Source organism: Seriola lalandi, unplaced genomic scaffold (assembly GCF_002814215.2).
Source record: "Seriola lalandi dorsalis isolate HSWRI2012SDOR001 ecotype SW California unplaced genomic scaffold, Sedor1 jcf7180002054048, whole genome shotgun sequence".
Lineage (NCBI taxonomy): Eukaryota > Metazoa > Chordata > Actinopteri > Carangiformes > Carangidae > Seriola > Seriola lalandi.
Window position 1 is genome coordinate 827,783 of NW_019524601.1, and position 18,953 is coordinate 846,735.

The window sequence follows — 18,953 nt, forward strand, 5'->3', positions numbered from 1 at the left end:
GGGGGGGGGGGGGGGGGGGGGGGGTATCTTTTCATAGCTTGGAGCTTCTGCTTTCAAGTATATCTTGCTCTGGTGTTAAATGGAAGGTTTTGAGAATCGGTGGCAGTCGTGTGGGCATGCGTCTCAAGATAGACTCCGGCTGTAGGCAATCGTCATGTTAAAATTATTCATGCTTGGTAATTCACCCATGAAGTGATGACTGAGAGAGCGTGAAAATGTGAGGAATGTGGAGGAGTTATCATCTCTGCCATTGCTTGTCACTGTCACAATTTGTGCATGTGTGTGTGTGTGTGTGTGTGTGTGTGTGTCTGTGTGTGCCTCCCTGTGGCCTGCTATTAGCACAGTAATGAGACACCTGTTACTCCCATACTCCCTCAGCATCCCTGTGGGATGCTGGGCAGAAATAGAGAGAGAGGGAGACGCAGTGAGAGACAGAGAGGGAAGAAATGGAGAGAAAGCACCGGGATGATAGGGGCTGAGACTGAAAGAGAGACTAAGGAGGAGTGGTGATTTGATTGAGACTGTGTTGGGGACAAATGTTGTTCATTACAGGTAATTGCCTTTCTCAGTCAACCCCCTCTCGTTTGATTTTCATTTCATCCTGATTTGTCGGTTTATTTCCCATGCGTGCGAGTTCACCCACAATCCTCTCACTTCTCCATTCTCAACCAGAGAGGGTAGATAAGGAACAGAGTTGGCAGGATTTATACTTGGAAACATTTGTGGCTTGCAGTGCAGATGTGAACAACTGAGCGCCCATGATATGTGAACTCAGTGATGAATATTTATGATCTTTTCCCCTTCTGCTTGATACATATTTATGATCATCTTGTCTCTGTTTGAAAATAGACTTGACAGAAGAGTTGCACACAGCTTAAGTCAAGTTATGAGCTTGCTGCAAGTCAAGAATGTGTGCAGCTCTCTGCTTTATTAGTCATGTCAGGCAACAAACAGCAGCAGAGCATCCTAACTGCTTCTTCTGAATCTCTGAGTAATAATATAAAAAGCATTACAATTTTAGTTAAAAAGAGAAAAACTAACATGGAAATGAAACACTCAAATTTGAAAATGAAAGTATTGATCTTGAAAACCTCAAAAATTACAAACGATAAATATGTATGTAATCAAACAAACTATAAATAAGTATGAAGTGTTAGCCTCCAGCCACGTGCTCTCAGAGAAGTATCACATTAGTGCTGTAGCTGTCTTTTTTCCACACAGGTATGATGGATGAGTAAAGATAGCCCACAACCTGAATCTAAACTTTGAGGAAGCATCCGGAAAAACTCACCTTTAAACTGTATCTTCAAAAAGGAGTGAAGAATTAAGAGAACACAATCACAATTACCTGAGATCCTTCAGCCTCTTTATTCCATTCACCGTTCAGGTAACAGAAATGTTTCAATACAATCAAAATCCCACTTCTTTGTATCAAATATAACTGGCAGAAAAATGTACAAATTGTCAGCATTTGTTTTACTATACATTGTACAGTAGACTAAAGATGTTGCATTAAATTGCATTCATTTTTGTGAATTTAATTCACACCAGCAGTCGACATGAAATAGCCCTCTTTTTAAGGCTATGCTCAAGCAATATGCAAGAGGTTCACTGGCATGCTCTTATCTCTCCTGTCCTATTGAAATGTTTTTCCAAATGTAAAATAAGTAAGACCCAGAAGAGGTTTCCAAGAATGGAAAGGCACATGTCAGAGTGACACTTTCAGCACAGAACGGCTTCACCAGAAATGTCTCTTTGACTGACATTTGCAGAAATATCCAGTGAAAATGCTCCTGTGTATCAGCTTCAAGAAGCCGGTGAAAGCCATTATGAGACAAACAAGTTCAGTCAAGGGGGGAGGGGGGGACTTTTTACGATTGTCAGAGTTGTAACAATGAACAATAAATAACAGAAAACAACTTGTTCGATTGGAATGCAAGATGTAAATTAAAATTTGAGCTCTACAGAGTATACAACTGTTTGATAAAAACATACATATAGAGGCCTGACCATGAGGACATTAGAATAACATAATTTATTTTGGTTTCTTTACACAAAGAAAATACATTCTCTGCCTGTCTGCTGTTAATAAAACAGAGCTAGACAGGCAATCAGGCAGAAGTGCGAGTAGGCAGAAAAGCAAATTAATAAAATAAAAAAATAAAAAAACAGTATATATCCCATTTCCGTCCTATAAATTCTGTCCATTTCCACAGTGTGAGCTGACCAGTTCCAACCCCACAGTGTTTGGAATAGCCTCCCATCTTCCGGGCTTAATATCCCAGTTTTCCTAATTGGAATTCTGAATGAATGGCTGCTTTTATTCCTTTGTCAAACAAGGGAAAGATAGACCTGATAGGCTCTACAGGCATCCGAAAAGGCACTGCAGCTGGTTCAAGCCTGCATCTGTCCTACATCTCTGCCCTCCGATTGGTTCCCTTCTCTTGACCAGCTGTATCCTCCTCTACCTCCTCTTCTTCCTCTTCGTAATTCTCTTCCTCATTATCCTCTGCGTCTTGTCTGTGTTGCCCCTTGTTTCTTGGTCCCTCCTGGTTTTTTACTTCATCCTGGAGAAAATCAGGAAACAAAATGATTTAATGGTCATCATATGCAAACTTGTGAACATCCAACAATATTTTCACACTAAAGATGATCATTTTAGACATTAACAGGTGTACTGACACAACTTCAGACTTGAAATTATATTATTTTTCTTCATGTTTACTAATTAGTCTCAGAATCCTGTTTTTATATATCCATTTACATTCCCCCATAGAAATCTATGGTTTGTGACTCTGTAACAGGACAATGACTGTTTGCATGCCTCCATGTTTTGTCTGCTTATCTGTCTACAGGACTGTAACACACAAGATTGTAATTAATTCTGTTGTAAATATATGAGAGCTGAGGCGTTTGTGTAAAGGTTCAACTGGAACAGACCAACTGTACAGCTGTGCATGAATGAAGCTGAATGAAGTGAAAGCTCCACTGGGCTCAAATTACAGAGAAACAAGTACGTTCACTCAACAGGTGACAGAGTATGAAACACAAGTAGGGGGGGGGGGGGGGGGGGGGGGGCAGATACATATGAACTTATATAAACTAAAACTACTTGTTTCATCTCCATTTAATGTATTTGTTTGACTCATTTAAGTTTGAAAAACTTTTGTGATATCTAGATCAAAATGATTATACACTATATATGTTACATGCACAAAATTGACTCAACAGTGTTCCTCCACTAGGGAATATAAATAAATTACTCTCGCTCTCCCTAAGAGGTCAGAAGTTAGGGTCAGTTACAGAACAGAAAGTAGCAGGGAGTCTTGCTCAAGGACACTTCAGCAGGGTACAGTGCTAGTTCCTCATAAGGTCTGTACATTTTGGAGATATCACTAATGCGTGCGAGCTTCTCTGTTCAAACAGATTTCCTCTGAGGACAAATTGTATAATCCAAACCATGTGGAAACCTGACACCCCGACAGACTCGCCACCTGATCTCCCTCATTTACCATCACATGCACAGGCTGGGTTCAAGTTACCAGGACAAAACTCAGGTATGCGCTCACACTTGAACTAAAACAAGTGAATCCCTGTGCAGCAAAAATGTCAGAGCAGTGAGTATGTCCGGTATGAGTAGTGTGCAGGAGTATGCACACTGCTAATTATGTTTGTAGGGAAAGCACAGCAAAACCAGGCATTTCACCCGAGTTGCTGAGGTGGTGGGTGAGTGCATTTCCTAGCCACCTCCTGGGTAACTGGGAGGTAAATTTTTAATAAGCTTTTTAAAAAAATCATAACCAGTTTGGGATATGGGAATAAAATGCAGTACCGAAGAAATGTGAATGCTTGGAGGAAAAGTTTACTGGTTCCCCACAGACGAACCTACCTGTTCTATGTTCTCCTCGTTATATGGATCCTCTCCTTCTTCTTCCACCTCCCCCTCTCTCTTCTGCCCACCAGCTATGTCCTCCTGGGCCTTTAGAACATGGATAACAAGTGAAAGGGGTTCAATGGTAGACTGATTTTACAGATGAAAAATGAAACTTGAAGTTTTCCCAGTGGATTGAAAAAATGTGGGACATATTATTCATATTTGTGTAGTGTTTGGTGTTAAATCTGCCTCCCCTGCATGTCATTTCTTCCCTTCTTCTTCTTCTTCTTCTCCTCTCAGTATGTAAAATGTGCATCTGAACATGTGTATTACAGACCTCATCCTCCACTTCCTCCTGGTACTGGTCGTCCAGGTTGTCCTCCTGTTGATCTGGGTTTCCAGCCATCTGAACACACACAAAACACACACACACATGTTCAAAACACTCCCTACAGATTATTACTGATCTCTTCATTAAACTAACCCAGAGGGTTAGTTACTCTCTCATTCTTCCCTGACCCCATACTCACCACCAGTTCCTCCTCTACAGCAGGTTGCTCAGGGCCGGGGTGTGCGTCTATGTGCTGGGCTGGCGCTGCCGGCTCCTCTTCCTCTTCTACCACCACCTCTTCCTCTCCTGCAACCCTGTGTTGCGGCCGCTCGTCCTCAGCCTCCTCAAACTCATCCTCTCCCTGGTTGTTGGGGTCATCCTCGGGGTCCAGCTCACCATCTACAGCACCCTGTGCAAGAAGAGATCATGGTAAAATAACACAGGAAGAGAAGAGAGAAAGGATGAGATACTATAATTAATGGGATAAGTGGGTTGATATTTGTATAACAAGCATTAACATTATAATAAGAGCAAGAGATAAAACTGTAATGTGGAGGATTAATAACTGCTCCTTGGGACAGTTAGTGTACTCTAGTGTATTAATACATCCTTGGTTTGATTGATGGATAGAAGGAAGATGAAGTCATGATGCCAGTGTGAGGCAGTTGGCATGGAGGATGAAAGAATAGACTTCTGGTTGGATAGCAGAATGAATGGATTTCTGAATGGATGTATGACGCATGATACACTGGTGTGAATGTTAATGTGAGTGAATGAGCTGAAAGGATAGACAGATGATTAACAGATTGAGTGAGCAGGATGAATGGATAGATGGATGGAGATTTACCTGCTGATGTGGTGGCACTCTGTGATCTGCTTCTTGTTTTTCCTCCTCCTCCTCATCCTCATGTGGCTTATGAGCTGCTTATGCACACACACACACACACACACACATCTCTGAGCTCTTCAAATACCATCAGACACTTAGAAACCTTCTTTCAAAGAATATGCTACTATAATGAACATTCTAAAGTATCTGACTGCTGACCCCTGGCAGTCTGTCTGTCTCACCTTCATCTTCAGTGTGATGGTCGTCTTCTCCCTCAACAATATCATTGTCCATGTTCTCATATTCTGTCTTCTTCCTAATAACAACAATGACAGAACAGGCCAGTCAGCAGGGCACAGGCTTTATAAGCCACATCAGAAACAGATTTATTAATGTTGAGAAACAAAGCATGTGTTTAAAAGTTTACTGCTTGCCACATTGCAGTTTCTTTTTCAATAGTCTTCTTTGGAGCTATCAGTACATATCTAGCTGGATCTCTAAGATACTTTATAGATATATTTGTGTAGTAGAACTGTTCCAGTTTGCACATCTGTATGTACACACCCAGTTCGACTTATCTTTTGTAATTCCTGCAAACTCCCTGTGCACCAGATTTTAAGTGATTCCAACCGATTTGAAATCTGACCTTTGGTGTTCTTCTTTCATCAGCTGCTCCCGTCTGTCGGCCTCCCAGTGCTGCTGCTGCTCTCTCTCCTGCTCCTCCTTCAGCCTTTGCTCTCTCTCTTTCAGCACCCTCTCCCTCTGCGCCTGCAGGGCCTCCTGTCGCATCTGGATCTGCCTGCGCTCCTCACCCCTCTGAGCCTCCAGGCGCTGCTGCTCCTGCTGCTGCTCGTAGGCCGACTTCACATGCGCCACCTGGGCGTGTGCCTCGTGCTGCAGCTGCATGTCCTGATTAAAAGGTTTCTTATGTTAAAGTTTTAAATGACATAACAGTCACTCTAAACTAGTAATAGTCAAATGAGATACAGGAAACCTAAGTTAGTTCAAGGCCAGTTTTAACCCTGTTTGGATAAGACAGAAAAGTGCTGACCGGTTGTGGCTGGCGTCTCTGACGGTCCAGTGCGTTCTCATCCGGGTGTTCCTGTTCTGGCTCCTCTCCCTCCTCCTCCTCCTGCTGCTCATCCTGTGGTTGGTCCGGGTCCTCCTCCAGCTTCTGAGGCTGTCCTGCTTGAGCCATCTCCTCCTCTGCCAGCTCCCTCCTCCTCTCTGCCTCTCCCTCTCCATCCTCTTCCTCTTTCTCTGACACGGTGTGTTGGGATACGCTGGGATGGGACTTGATGTTGGACGGGGCATGCGCCTCCTCTACTAGGTGGTCCAACTGAGAAGACAGCAATAAGAGAAATCATTTTCATATTTGCTGTGTGCATATGGTCTTGATAGTAAAGGGATCCCACAGAATCTCACATTACCCTGGGTTCCTGGTGAGCCTGGTGATCTTCTCGGGCTGGGTCACCTTCATGTGGCTGTGCCAGTATCATAGCGTCCTGGGCGTTATGGACATGGGATTCAGGAGCTATGGCGGCAGCAGCAGCTTGCGGCTGCTGAGGAGGGTTTTGCTCAGGCTGTCTCAGATTGGGCACCCTGTTCAGAGAGTCCTTCAGCTGCTTGTATTCATCCACCTGCACCTAAAGGGAACAATATACACATCAAACAATAAAACTTTCACTGATTTGGCATTTTAAGAAATATTTCACAAAATGTTTTTCTATATTAAAAAGAAAACAAACTTCTTAAAAGTTAAATATTATCCAAATCAAACAGGTGTCAAGTCCAGTTTAAACTATGATTTAAAACTAATCATAAATCACTAAATATCTGGTTAAAGAACAAGCAAACAAGACTACGAATCTGACCGGATACTGGACGCGGCATCTTTCAGCACCTGACAATTTTGTCTGTGCTGCCGAAACATCTTGGTCAGTTAAAGGACAGAGCTACACCCATCCAAAAGACTTTTAACAATATTGCTGGACATTTAGTTGCTACCGGAAAACTTTTGAGGTTTGAGACCCAGCCCCTAAATACAGATTTAAATACTGAATGTTGAAAATATATTCTCCAAAAGGAGGCAAAAAAATGGTTTCTTTTCTAACAAACCATCCAGTCTATGCCAACATACCATTAAATGACACCATTTTATTATACAGTACAAACACACACACTTTGAAAACAGGCCAGAGGGTTAAATTCTAAGAATTCTTTCTAAATTCCTGCCCTCTCTGTTTGTCTCGCTCCAGTCCCTCCATTATATCTTTCTGGCTGATTGGCTGCAACGTGCTTTAGATGTACTGCTCTGACAGCCCTGACTAAACCAAACCCCCTGGAGTGAAGGAAAGCGTTTTGTGTGTGATGTGTGTGTGTGTGTGTGTGTGTGTGTGTGTGTGTGTGTGTGCGCGCGTGTGTGTGTTTGTCCAACTAGAATCACTAATGAAGAGCAGGACAGGCTTTAAAACCAATTAGCAAATGCAGACAGACAGACAGACAGACAGACAGACAGACAGAAACAGAGAGCAGAAAAGAGAGGAGAGTGAGCTACTATCCATAAATGCAGACGAGAAGGAGGAAAGCATTTTGAACAAATCAGCAGAGTACTGCAGATTCAATAAACCACTGAGGCACTTCAGAGGTCATTTTCAAGGAGAAACAGCAACATCTGGACTAATCATCCAAAAAAACAAACAAGCAACACGTTTTTTCGGCCATCTTTTTTTCCCCGTCTGCTTGGGATTATGCCGTTTACTGCAATAAACATTTCAGCTGTACTGAGAAGGTCAAAGTAAAGGTTACAGTCGGGCTGAGAGGAATGCAGAGCAGAGGAGCGGATGTTTTAGTTGCTCTGGGAACATGCTGGCTACAGAACTTTATCTTCAGTTTTCCCGTATGACCTCCCTTTTCATCAGCTCATTAATTCCTCATTAGTTTTGATAAATAAATGTTCAATCAGATGAGTACAACAGCAACACACCCTCCTTAACACCGAGTCTTTTTACTCCATTTATACTGTCCTGGGCTCTGTAGCTTCTCTGCTAACATGCTAAATGATAACACAAATCTCTTATCTGTCAATGTGACTAACTCTGTGTCAAATCATTCCTCTGTGAAGCAACCACATATTCAGCATCAATCAGCTGCTGTATTCACCGACTGCAGTGAACAATGAAGCTGCGTCTGTTTGCTGCCGTCCTACCTGAGCTGCAGCCAGCGCACTCTTGTGGTCCTCTAGTGTCAGTGCCAGCTGGTCGTGGCTTGCCTTCAGGTCCTGATGCTGAACCTGAACACACAAGTGCAACCAAAGAGCAGGAATGAGCCATTTGTTTTTATGTAAAGCTTTTTAATTTAAAATAGGATAACACCCTTTTTTTTGTTGTTTGTGGTTTACCCAACTCTGCTGGCACTATTTCGTGAATCAATGACTAAACTTAACATTTTATCTTTCTACTTTTTTGGAAAAAAAAAAAAAAGAAAAAAAGTTGAAAATACATCTGTTCTCACCCGTGCATCTTGTAACTGTATATGAATGTCATGGTGGGCTTTCCTCAGCTGCTTATTTTCCTCCCTCAGGTTATATACATTCTCTGCAATTAAACACAGAAAACACAGCCACAGTGAACATGCAACTAAACAGGAAACACATGAAAGGACAGGAAACTGCAAAGGATGCAAAGATGATGAGAACCACTTGTATATGTTCATGTTTCTTTTTTTTCTCTCCTTCTGACTCATCTTACAAACCCTTGTCCCATTTGTGTACAAATATCTTATAGTAAAATGGCAAATGGAATCCATCTGTTTTAAGTAAATAAGCTTGGAGCATAGGATGAGTTTAACCACATATTGAACAGTAAAATACCAAAAAGTTTTCTACATCTAAAAGTCTGCACATAAAATGTTTATACGTGGCTAAAGACATGCAGTATTTCACAAAGTCAGAAGATGGAGACAGAGTAAGTGTTAAAAAAAAAGCTTCAAAAATCTGCACCTTTGAGTTGGGTAACTTCCACGTCTTTGGCTTGCTGCAGCTTCTCGTAGCGCTCTCTGTGTTCATCCAGCAGCCGGCCGTGGTCCTCGCCCTGCACTTGGTGCTGCTCCTGCAGATCGTAATACTGCTTCTTCAGATCATCGTGCTGGTTCTGACAGAAGAGACAAAAAACTACTGTCATCAAATGTTTTTCCTCATTGTAATAAGCTTCATCAATGAAAAACTGTCCCTCCCCCCACACACGTATAAACTTTACACCAAAAGGAGGAAGGATGTAGTGCAGTCAGGTCAGGGTGAGAGTGTGTTCAAACAAACGATAGGAAGAATATGAGGATGCCTGTGTCTGTGTTTATGACAAGAATAAAGAAACCGGCATGGTAAGCACAAGTGTGTGTGTGTGACTAATCTCATCCATACCTTTAACATCTGATGCTGCACTTGTAAAGAGTTGAATCTGCTGCTGGAGTCTTGCTATTTCAGCATAAAGACAAAAGGTTACAAAACTCAGCGACTTTGTGGTCCAGGCTTCCGGTTAGCTTAACAACAGATATTGCTGAAGAGATCAACTCGAGCTGGTAGTGTCAGTTACAGCAGTAGTATTTGCGTAACTCGACAACAAAGCAACACACACAGACAGAAAAGTTGTAAATGCTTGATGAGGAGCAGATCAAACAATCTGTAAAGATAAGTTTAAAGATACGTTATGACTTACCTTCTCCTTGTTTAGTGACTGTTGTGCTTCAAGTTTGTAAACCAGATAATCTAGAAATCACAACAGATCAGTCTTGTTTTATTTTTTTTTTGATGATGAATTTAATTCTAACCAATGTAAGGGAAAATGATGTTGCAGGAGGTGGATTCAAGGTGGGTAATAACTCAGGAATAATACATTGAAGTTCATTTACACATGCAATCTCTGATGACAATATTCTTGTAAGTATTTAATACAATCTAATATTTGATCTACCACCAAATGATATGCAGTGTGAAATATGAATTTTCCCAGAGCTCCTTTGAATGCACATATACTGCACCTCATGAGTCAGAATTGAGTGTAGATGTCATTTTTCTCACCTTCTTTGGCCTTTTTGTGCTCTAACCTCTCCTTCTGCAGAGACTTCTCCAACCTGGAGCGATGCTCGTACACCACTTCACATATAAAACACAGATGGAGGGAAAGAGAGAGGATAAATAAAAGGAGGGAGGTAGAGAGAGAGGAGATCCAAAGGTTTAGTGAGTGTATAGGCCTCTGTTTGTGCCAGGTGGAAGGTAAAGTAATCAAAAAGAGAGGTGTAACACAAACATGTACACTGCAGAAAACACATACACTTATAGAGGGGCAGGCAGAGAGAAGATATAGATTTTATTGCTGATACAAGAGCCGGGTGTGATATTTATTCAACCACACTGTGATCTCAGGACACGACGGCCGCTCCATCAACAGAAAGCTGTGGTATTCCTCACAAGTCTGGTGGTCTAAAAGTATTTACAAATACTTCTAGTTTGTTTCCTGCTGCTTATATGCCTGGTGGCTGTGTCTAAGAGGTTTTTTAAAGTATGATTCACTTTCATTCAATGAAAATACATCAAGTAAATTAACATAATTCTTGGTCTTCCTTGCTCCTTCATCTTCATTGTCTGCCCAGACACAATTCTAATCTCTGCCCTGTCCAAACTCTTTCTCACCAGATTCCTCTTTTATTCCCCTCCATTTTTCATTCAAGATTAACTGAAAAGGAAATAATCCCTGTGGGGACTTAGTTTAAAAGAAGCGGCAGACTACAGGATGGAGATGATACGAAAAGTGCATCCAAAGCTTATACAACCGGGAGTTACACACACAAACGATGCAACAAATGAATAAACATGATGGCAGGTTCGCAAGCTGCACGTCCGTTTTGCTCTTTTTTCTCAACTTGTTCCATTCAGATGCCCTGCACATCACTGCTTCTGTTCTTTCAGATAGATTCAAAACAGACCTGAGCCTAAATAATCTACAAAAACACACTTTGTTGTGTTTGTGTGTATTGTGACAGAGGGGAGATTCAAGGAACAACCACCAAACACAAAAGAAGAAGCTTAAAGGAGATGAGGAGGGCATTTGAATTTAAAATTGAATAAGTGAATAAACATATTACTGATTTTAAATGGTTTTTTTAAAAAAATTTTTTTTTTTTATTTAAACACATTTTTCCTAAGTCAAATGCAAATTTAGTTTTCATCACTCATATTGAGCTTTTATTCTCCAGATTGTAACTGGAGGCTACTCATCTCTTCCACACATCCACTTCTCTGTACTCGGTCTGTAGAGGCTTACGACACAGTTCAGTTGTGCATTTGTGACTAGCGTTGTTTTAAAACCCTTTCTGTTCTTCAAGTGCAGTTTTACTGGCGTCGTATTACTGTACTGGATCTGCAAATGCTTTGTGGTGATAAGCGATTTTTAACCTACATATTTAGTATTTGATCTACTTCCTGTGTGTTACACTAGTCATACTTTATACATTCAAAATTGGCAAGTAATATTCACATTTAAACAAACCATTATGAACACTGCATAGTAATCACACAGCATTTACTACATGGACAGAATAAGATTTTATGAGCCAAGTGTCATTCAAGTCTTTGGTTTTATTATTTTATTTGAAGCATTTTGTAACTTTGTGTCAATAACAGTAACTCCCATCAACACTTTGGTAAGAAACATGCTCTGTCCCCTTAATACACTTCTTGAACAAATGTAATGAGGTTATGAACAATCTCTCATGTTACAATAATTTGGATCTGATCCCTTATTGTGGTCTTGGGGCAAGCTGTCATTCATCCATCTTAAAAAAAAAAAAAAATAAAATACTTGGACCATGACTACTAGGTCATCACTTCTTCCAGTCTCTTACATTTTCTCTCTCCCGCCTTGGGCAATTTGGGCGGTCAAACTGATGATGTGGCTATTTTTCCCTTTAAGCGCCAACTCAACAGATTCCAGGATAAACTGTTAACTATACAGAACAATCTTGTAATAATTTCATGAGTGGAAGAAGAGTAAAAGCTTGTAGGAGAGAGGAGCAGATGTAGGCACAGAGAATAAGTAAAAACGAAATGGAGAGTGAAGCAGAGGGAAGCTCACAGCAGTGAGGCGGCCACAAAGAGGACAGACATAAACAGACAAACCAGGAGAGACTGAAGGGAAAGAGACGGTCATGGAAACACACAAACCACAACAAGAGGGTGAGACACAGACTTGGTATTAAAAGGTGCAATAAAGCAACTAATGGCTACTCAAGCTAATACAGGGCAAACATTAAATTCAAACTGATTAAATAGCTTGGTGCTTATTTAATGGAAACATTTTAGTGTCTAATAACGTGGAAAATGTCTCTCTCCCCTCATCTGGTTTAAAGCAAATTAGCTCGGTTCAACAATGGCACATTCTAATAAGAGATTTTGTTTAACAAAAAGTGACGCCACAGCTTTGTTAACTCAATCTGACCTTCACGGACAAACTGCCCTACCTGGTGACACTGTGGTTTTTTTCCTCCCGCGACACCAATGCTGTCACTACCGTCGTCAACATTCGTTATTATCTGCACCCGGGTGTTGCCATAAATGGGTATTTCCAATGTACTGCACTTTATGTTGTATTGAGTGAACATGTGTGTGTTTTTATGTCAATGTCTGCTCTTTTGTATATAGAAAATGCTGCCTTTCAGTGATTTCTTACATAAATGTGGTGTTTATTACCTGAGGTCATTCATATAAAGTTTATATTGCCGCACTTACTATTTTTGCACACTGTGCCATGTGCCGTAATTTCACCGAATTCATGCAACCGACTGCGTAGTTGTTTACTGATATAACACTGGAAAATAACATGACGTTTGAACTTTATGTTGATAACTTGGCTGAAATCCAACAGACTCCAGAGAACTGTCTTTCTAAATTCTTTCTTTTCTCTGAGCTTAATCAGATGGACGTTGAGCCACATCAGATTAGGGAGGTTTTATTCTGCTTGTTGCAAGCTCTGTACCCTCTCAGTTGTGCCAAAGATGAGGCCATGCTGCTCAGCTCAGCTCATACCACACCACACACACACACCCTCTCTCTAGGGGACAACACGAACAAGTTGGGCAACAGCTACAAAGAAGCTACAGTCTAAAAAAGGATGTCATCTGAATGTGCTTCTGAGTTATTAAAACTCACTAATATTGCCACAAGGCAAATTCAATATTTACATTATATGTTTCATTTAGAAGCTCAATTTGCTTCACAGAAACATAACAAGGATAAAGATTAAGAGAGAAGAATAAATTAATTGTAAATTTAGTTAAAGATATTGAAATGCATGTTCATTTACTTCCTTTCTCCTTTTCTTTCCTTTACATCCACTAAGGCGAAATGTGACGACAATGCCCTATCTCGCAATGTTGAGGAAAGTGGTCAAATATTCCTGCATCTGCCCCTTTAACCGGATCCGCAACAGAATTTAATATTTATTGTGTAATCCTGCTGACAAACAAACAAACAGACACAGGTGAAAACATCATCTCCTTGTCGGAGGTAAAAATTACAACTGAGTCAATTTTTTTCAACCCTGCTCAAAGTAACATCCGATCAATGTAACTACAAATATCCAGAGGCAAAGACCACCACTTGTTGCTGTCTCAGGGTCGACCATTCCCACAAATGAAACGCTTCCACACGCACAAACCGGACCTCAAAGAGCACGGGAAGGAACATTTATTGTTTGAAGTTTTTCCCCTCAGAGCACTGAAACATTTCCCTTACAGTGCAGTGTAAGTGCATCGTCAGAGCGAGAACAACAGAGTTCTCTACGCTGGTGACCTTTATTGGCCTGCTGGTTTAGATGTGGAGAAGATTGGATCGGTTAGAGTTGTGGACCGTGAATACTCTCAATCACGGGGGGAAATGGGCTGCGGGTTTTTGTCTGTGCTGTGTTTGTGTGTGTTCTCACTCACACTCCCACCGCACCACTGAGCACACACACAGAGGTCCGGTTCAATTTAGAAGGAAGTGAGAGTCAATACAGATCTTAACTTACTCCAGTAATGCAGAAGGTGTTGTGTACATGGTTCCTTTGGGGCTTGTGTATTCATTTTGCCTGGTTGATCACAGAGCTTAAAGTGTGTACACTGTAATGTTTAGTGTTTTCATCAGGTAATCTGACTCAATCCTCTCCACATCTAGGTCATACCCTGCACCGGGCCAGAAAAACTTTTAAAACCTCAGGATCTGAGTCAGGATCACATATTTGCTCATATAAACATAATATTTATATTTTTAAATTCCAGTCAGATTTACAAATCGATGTTTTGGTGAGTTTACTTCACAGCTTTCACTGCACTACAGCTCAAATCCTACTACAATATGTACAATCAAGGTCAACATTCCTGAGTTTCTCATAGTAATCACAGTTACTTTATTTTTATCTTTCACTCACAGGAGCAGGCAGAGCAAGCTTGCACAAAGCTTTTACCGAAACATATTAAGGGTTTCAAACTTCCTCCTCTTGTGTCAGCTTTCCTCCAACCTCCTACTTGTAAACACAGCCCCCCACACAGGTACCTTTATACCCGGTAATTACATATTTAAACATGTGTAAACTAGACAAAAAAGGTGGTCTGAGTGGTGTTGAGTCTTTCTCCCTGAAATTGTAACTCAGTTAATCTGAGAAACCTCAGACAGGTGGGAACCTGGTGACAAACTCACCTCCTCATTGACCAAAATAATGGAGTTCAAGATAAAGTTTGAAGGACAGAAAGATCCGGACATTTGAGAGCCCTAGAGAAGTGGTATGAAGAGTTCTGTATGCTGAGGCCAGTCCCTTGGAGCCCATTGATCTCACAAAATCCCACTAACAAAATTTTGCAATAAAAGAATAGATTTTACCTATATACTAATCTAATATTCACATATACTTTGAACGTAGACAGCGGTGTGTTCTGTTGTGACTTGATTTATTTTGGATTCAAGTCATGCCTTGCATTTTTATTGTTCATTTCTTTGGCATTCATATTTAGAAGGCACTTTGCAAGACAAAAATCTAACCTTTTCATTTTTAATCAGGAGATACAAAAACCCAAATCGGGTCAAATACTTCTGTTGAATCCAGGGAGAATTTGCATCTCTAACTCAAACAACAAAAGTGTTTACTTCCGTTTGTCATGGGTTGCGACGAGAGCATTCATTATAATAAACAGCAGGTGACAACTGTTGGCGATGCGAAACATTTTACAGCGTTCATTTTCTGTTTTATCAATGTTTTTGAAAATGGCAAGGAAACACTGATATGTGTGTGATTGTGTGAGGGGGTGAATGGGTGTTAAATCACAGGGACACTTTTCTCAGAGTGCAGGCATAACCACAAAGTGCCAGTTGATGCTTTTAAATGACTAACAACTGCCAGCCTGTGGTTATGGTGGGCAACAGAGAATCAATACAGCCCCCAAGCTATGGCCCACCTCTAAATATAGGACAGAATCTGGAGTGGCCTGAACCCTGTGATTGGTTGAAGGACCCATTGCTTCACAATGAGAGAAGGGGTGTGGTGCACAGAACGATGCAAATGGAGTTGAGCAATATCGCTTTCTTTGAACTGTCAAATTCTACTGCAACGCTCTCTCTTTCTGGATATATCAGATTTACTGCATCTTCTGAAAAAATGAAATCGAACCCATTTGTATAACATCGACCTGAAACTGACTAAAATACACTACTGAGCTAGCTTTGTTTAAGTAGAAGTTGACATAATAGAAAATATGAGAGGAAAATCTCACATTTCTCATATAAAGCTGCCTACTTGGAAAGCCAATGCTATTCACGACACCTTATAAAATCAAATTTACTGTTTACAAGCGCACATTTGTCACAGATTACTTCACTAGACAATGAAACAAACAAAGGCCTAAATCCATGTGCATGGATACACTTTTACACACATCTTATGTGTAAAAGTTTATGGGCAACATTACAGTAAGTCTGCTGGACCCAAGCTGTGGATGGTGGGGGGAGATAACTGCTGGTTAGGTGGATCAAAGGCTGCATTCAATTATCAGGTCCAGAGTCTTAGCTCAAACCCTGACACTCTCTTTGACTCTCTGATGTGGGCACAAACTTTGTTTTGAATAGATGAAGCCATATAGCTTGAGTGTTCTGCCTGGCATAATGGCATGACACAAAACCTCACACCCTGTCCGCACAGCAGAGTGCGTTTAAGTGCTTTTATAGGGAGGGAGTAAATCAGAGAGGGTAGGACAAGACGGTCAAATCTTTTGTAGAGCTGCTATGTGTAAGAAGTTCCTGAAGTTAGGTGTTTAACAGAAACATGCTGCTAGTAATAAAGGGGATTATACTGAAGATCAGTGTGTGTGTGTGTGTGTGTGTGTTACTATCTTCCACAAATGGCAATAAAGCAAACAGATTAGTCAATGTTTATGGATTTTTGACTGTTGATGTTGTGGTTTGACTGGAAGTTATTATGTTTCTTGGCTGTTACTAAATAACTGCTGGCTCTATGCCAACTAAGCTTAACAACCACATCCCATTTTGATGTGTAACCACAGACACACACTAATCTAAGTACAAATAAATTGGTTGATCCAACATCAGAATTTAAAATAAAAGGACTGGAACATGACCAACTTTCAATATGTTTTTTATATATACACAACTTACTGTTAGCTATTCATGTTTAATGATGCAGTAATAGGGTTAAATGCTTATTTTCATATGTCGGTCAAATTACTGATTGGGTATTTAATTAAAGACAGGTGTTTGAATAAGATGTCTACACTGAAAACGATTTATATTCCGTCCTCTGTAACAACACAGCCACTATCAAGATAATACAAAACTCTTTAACAAAGACTAATGGCAAGATTAAAACCAAAACAATACCATCTTCAGGGTGGTAGCTAACCCATTTAAAGACTTTTAAAAAGTTCAACCTGTATGTTACAATATGCCTCTTCAGTGTTCCCTTTCCCTCCACTGTTCCTCCAGCTGTGGCTGGCAGGAGCAGATGTGCTGGCTGACCTCGTCACTTTAAAGTATAGCCTACTAATCTGTATACTGTTGAGGTGAGCCTGGGGACACAGCGACTGCAACCAGGTGTGTGTGTGTGTGTGTGTGTGTGTGTTTGTCACAGCCTCCAGTCTGCAGTAAACCTCACTCATGAGGACTGAGGGCTCTAATTTCACACTTTACAGTGGAGTGCAGAAGACAGAGCTGACCAACCACATGAACCCTTCTGTTGAACTTTAAAGCCCAATCTGCTCAGACCATTACCTGGTTTATCACAAGATTAGAAAGCCACATAGGGTCAAAGGTCAAGGACAGGCACTTGGTAAATCACTGCCTGGCTACAGTATAGCTACAGTCCAGTTAGGTCAGACACACTGTTTCTTCTATTTTTGCATTTGACACACACACTTAACAATTAAGGCTTTATTCTAACACAGAAACACACACAACAAAACGTTAAAGGTTTGCGTTTTAAGGTGCCAACAGTGCTGACAGGAAGCCGAACTTATCTGTGTTTCGTAATGAATTGAATTAAGTCCTCTGGTTTATTTTAAGGGTGTAGGCGTTTGATAGCGACTAATAAAACTGCAGTTTTATTAGTCTGGCCTGACATTAGTCACATTCAAAAGAAGCCAGTTCTCACGCTTCTCTGGCACCTGTACAACAGTCAATCACCTCACTATCACTGTGTTTACCTTGGAGCTGAGCCGAGAGGGACTCTTGATGTTGCTGGTACTTGAGTGCCATCGCCTCCGTCCTCTTGAGCTGTTTGTGCATCTCATACGATATCATTCCCCCGTACAACATCCCGCAGACCACCGTGAGCAGCAGGAGACACTGGAAGATCCTCCGCTGCCTCCGGGAGCACACCCCGTTTCCCATGTTGGACCCGCACCCCTCCCCGCTGTCTGCGCGAGAAAGCCCCGTCTCTGCTGCTGGAAACTTCCGACTCAACTTTTTTAACCTCCCGGTGAAGACTGAAGAAGCCGCCCCCTCCCTCCCCTCACTCCCCGAGCATTTCCAGGCAGAAAAAATAAACGCTAATAATTGCCTCGGTGTACATTATTTTAGCATAGCACCATCCATTCACGACTCTCCCCTGTAACTTCAAAGTAGCCGCTCAGATTTTCGCTTGACTTCACGTCAAACTCCGGCTGTGCGCTGCTGAAACGCGCGACTAACCGAGGCTGACGACTCCCGTTAGCGTTCTCTTTTACCTTCCCAGACTTTCGCTTTTCCGACGCAATTCAAAGAAGATCATGGAAAAATTAAACGCTCAAGTCCCCGACGAGGCCTCCATAGCACCTTTAACTTTAGTTACGTGTCAGCCCAGCAGCTGCCTGCTGCCATCCAACTGCAACTCTAAAGGAAGTCCCTCCTCCGGGCAGCCATAAATTTCACTACTCCCGCCCTCAGAGGCACACGTTTAATCAATTGGACGCCAGAGAGCTCGATCAAAAAGTGGCTGGGAATGAGAGGGTGGACACTTGTAGTTTTCCCATTACAACGACCTGTTGTAATCCTATGATAATATCTTAAGATGCTGCGCAAATAGTGTGTAATCAAAGCTACAGAATACCTACACGAGTATTATAGACATGAACACAGTGTGTGAACCCACAGGAGCTTTGAGTCACACACCAGAACCAAAACAACCTTTTACAGATTACATGTTAACTTCAGATAGTTATTCTTATTGAAATTAAATAATCATGGCATTAGGAATGTACTGAAAAGTCACAGTACAACCCAGCATACAAGTCATTTAATATTTGGTTTCACTTCTCCCTTCAGAATAATTATTTACCCATTACAACTTTGGGTGCATATAAGACATAAAATCATAATTATGATAAAGTAAACAAACGTACATGCTCAG

At 41.2% G+C, this 18,953-nt stretch overlaps 1 protein-coding gene across 2 annotated transcripts; it reads right to left on the bottom strand.

Moving 5' to 3' along the window:
- Positions 1-1,349: 1,349 nt before the first annotated feature.
- On the bottom strand, positions 1,350-18,429 carry golim4a (golgi integral membrane protein 4a). 2 transcript variants are annotated; one of them, XM_023402984.2, is made up of 16 exons: positions 17,770-18,429; positions 10,109-10,183; positions 9,747-9,796; positions 9,452-9,505; positions 9,035-9,185; positions 8,548-8,630; positions 8,243-8,326; positions 6,465-6,680; positions 6,086-6,373; positions 5,681-5,943; positions 5,277-5,350; positions 5,053-5,126; positions 4,405-4,614; positions 4,212-4,280; positions 3,890-3,979; positions 1,350-2,567 (listed from the first exon to the last, which is right to left on the bottom strand). In XM_023402984.2, the coding sequence occupies exons 1-16, from the start codon at positions 17,954-17,956 to the stop codon at positions 2,412-2,414; spliced, it is 2,124 nt and encodes a 707-aa protein (XP_023258752.1). In that variant the 5' UTR covers positions 17,957-18,429; the 3' UTR covers positions 1,350-2,411. The 2 variants fall into 2 exon arrangements, with proteins under 2 accessions (XP_023258752.1, XP_087029253.1); XM_087173127.1 differs by having other exon boundaries at positions 5,053-5,129.
- Between the last annotated feature and the right edge of the window lie 524 nt (positions 18,430-18,953).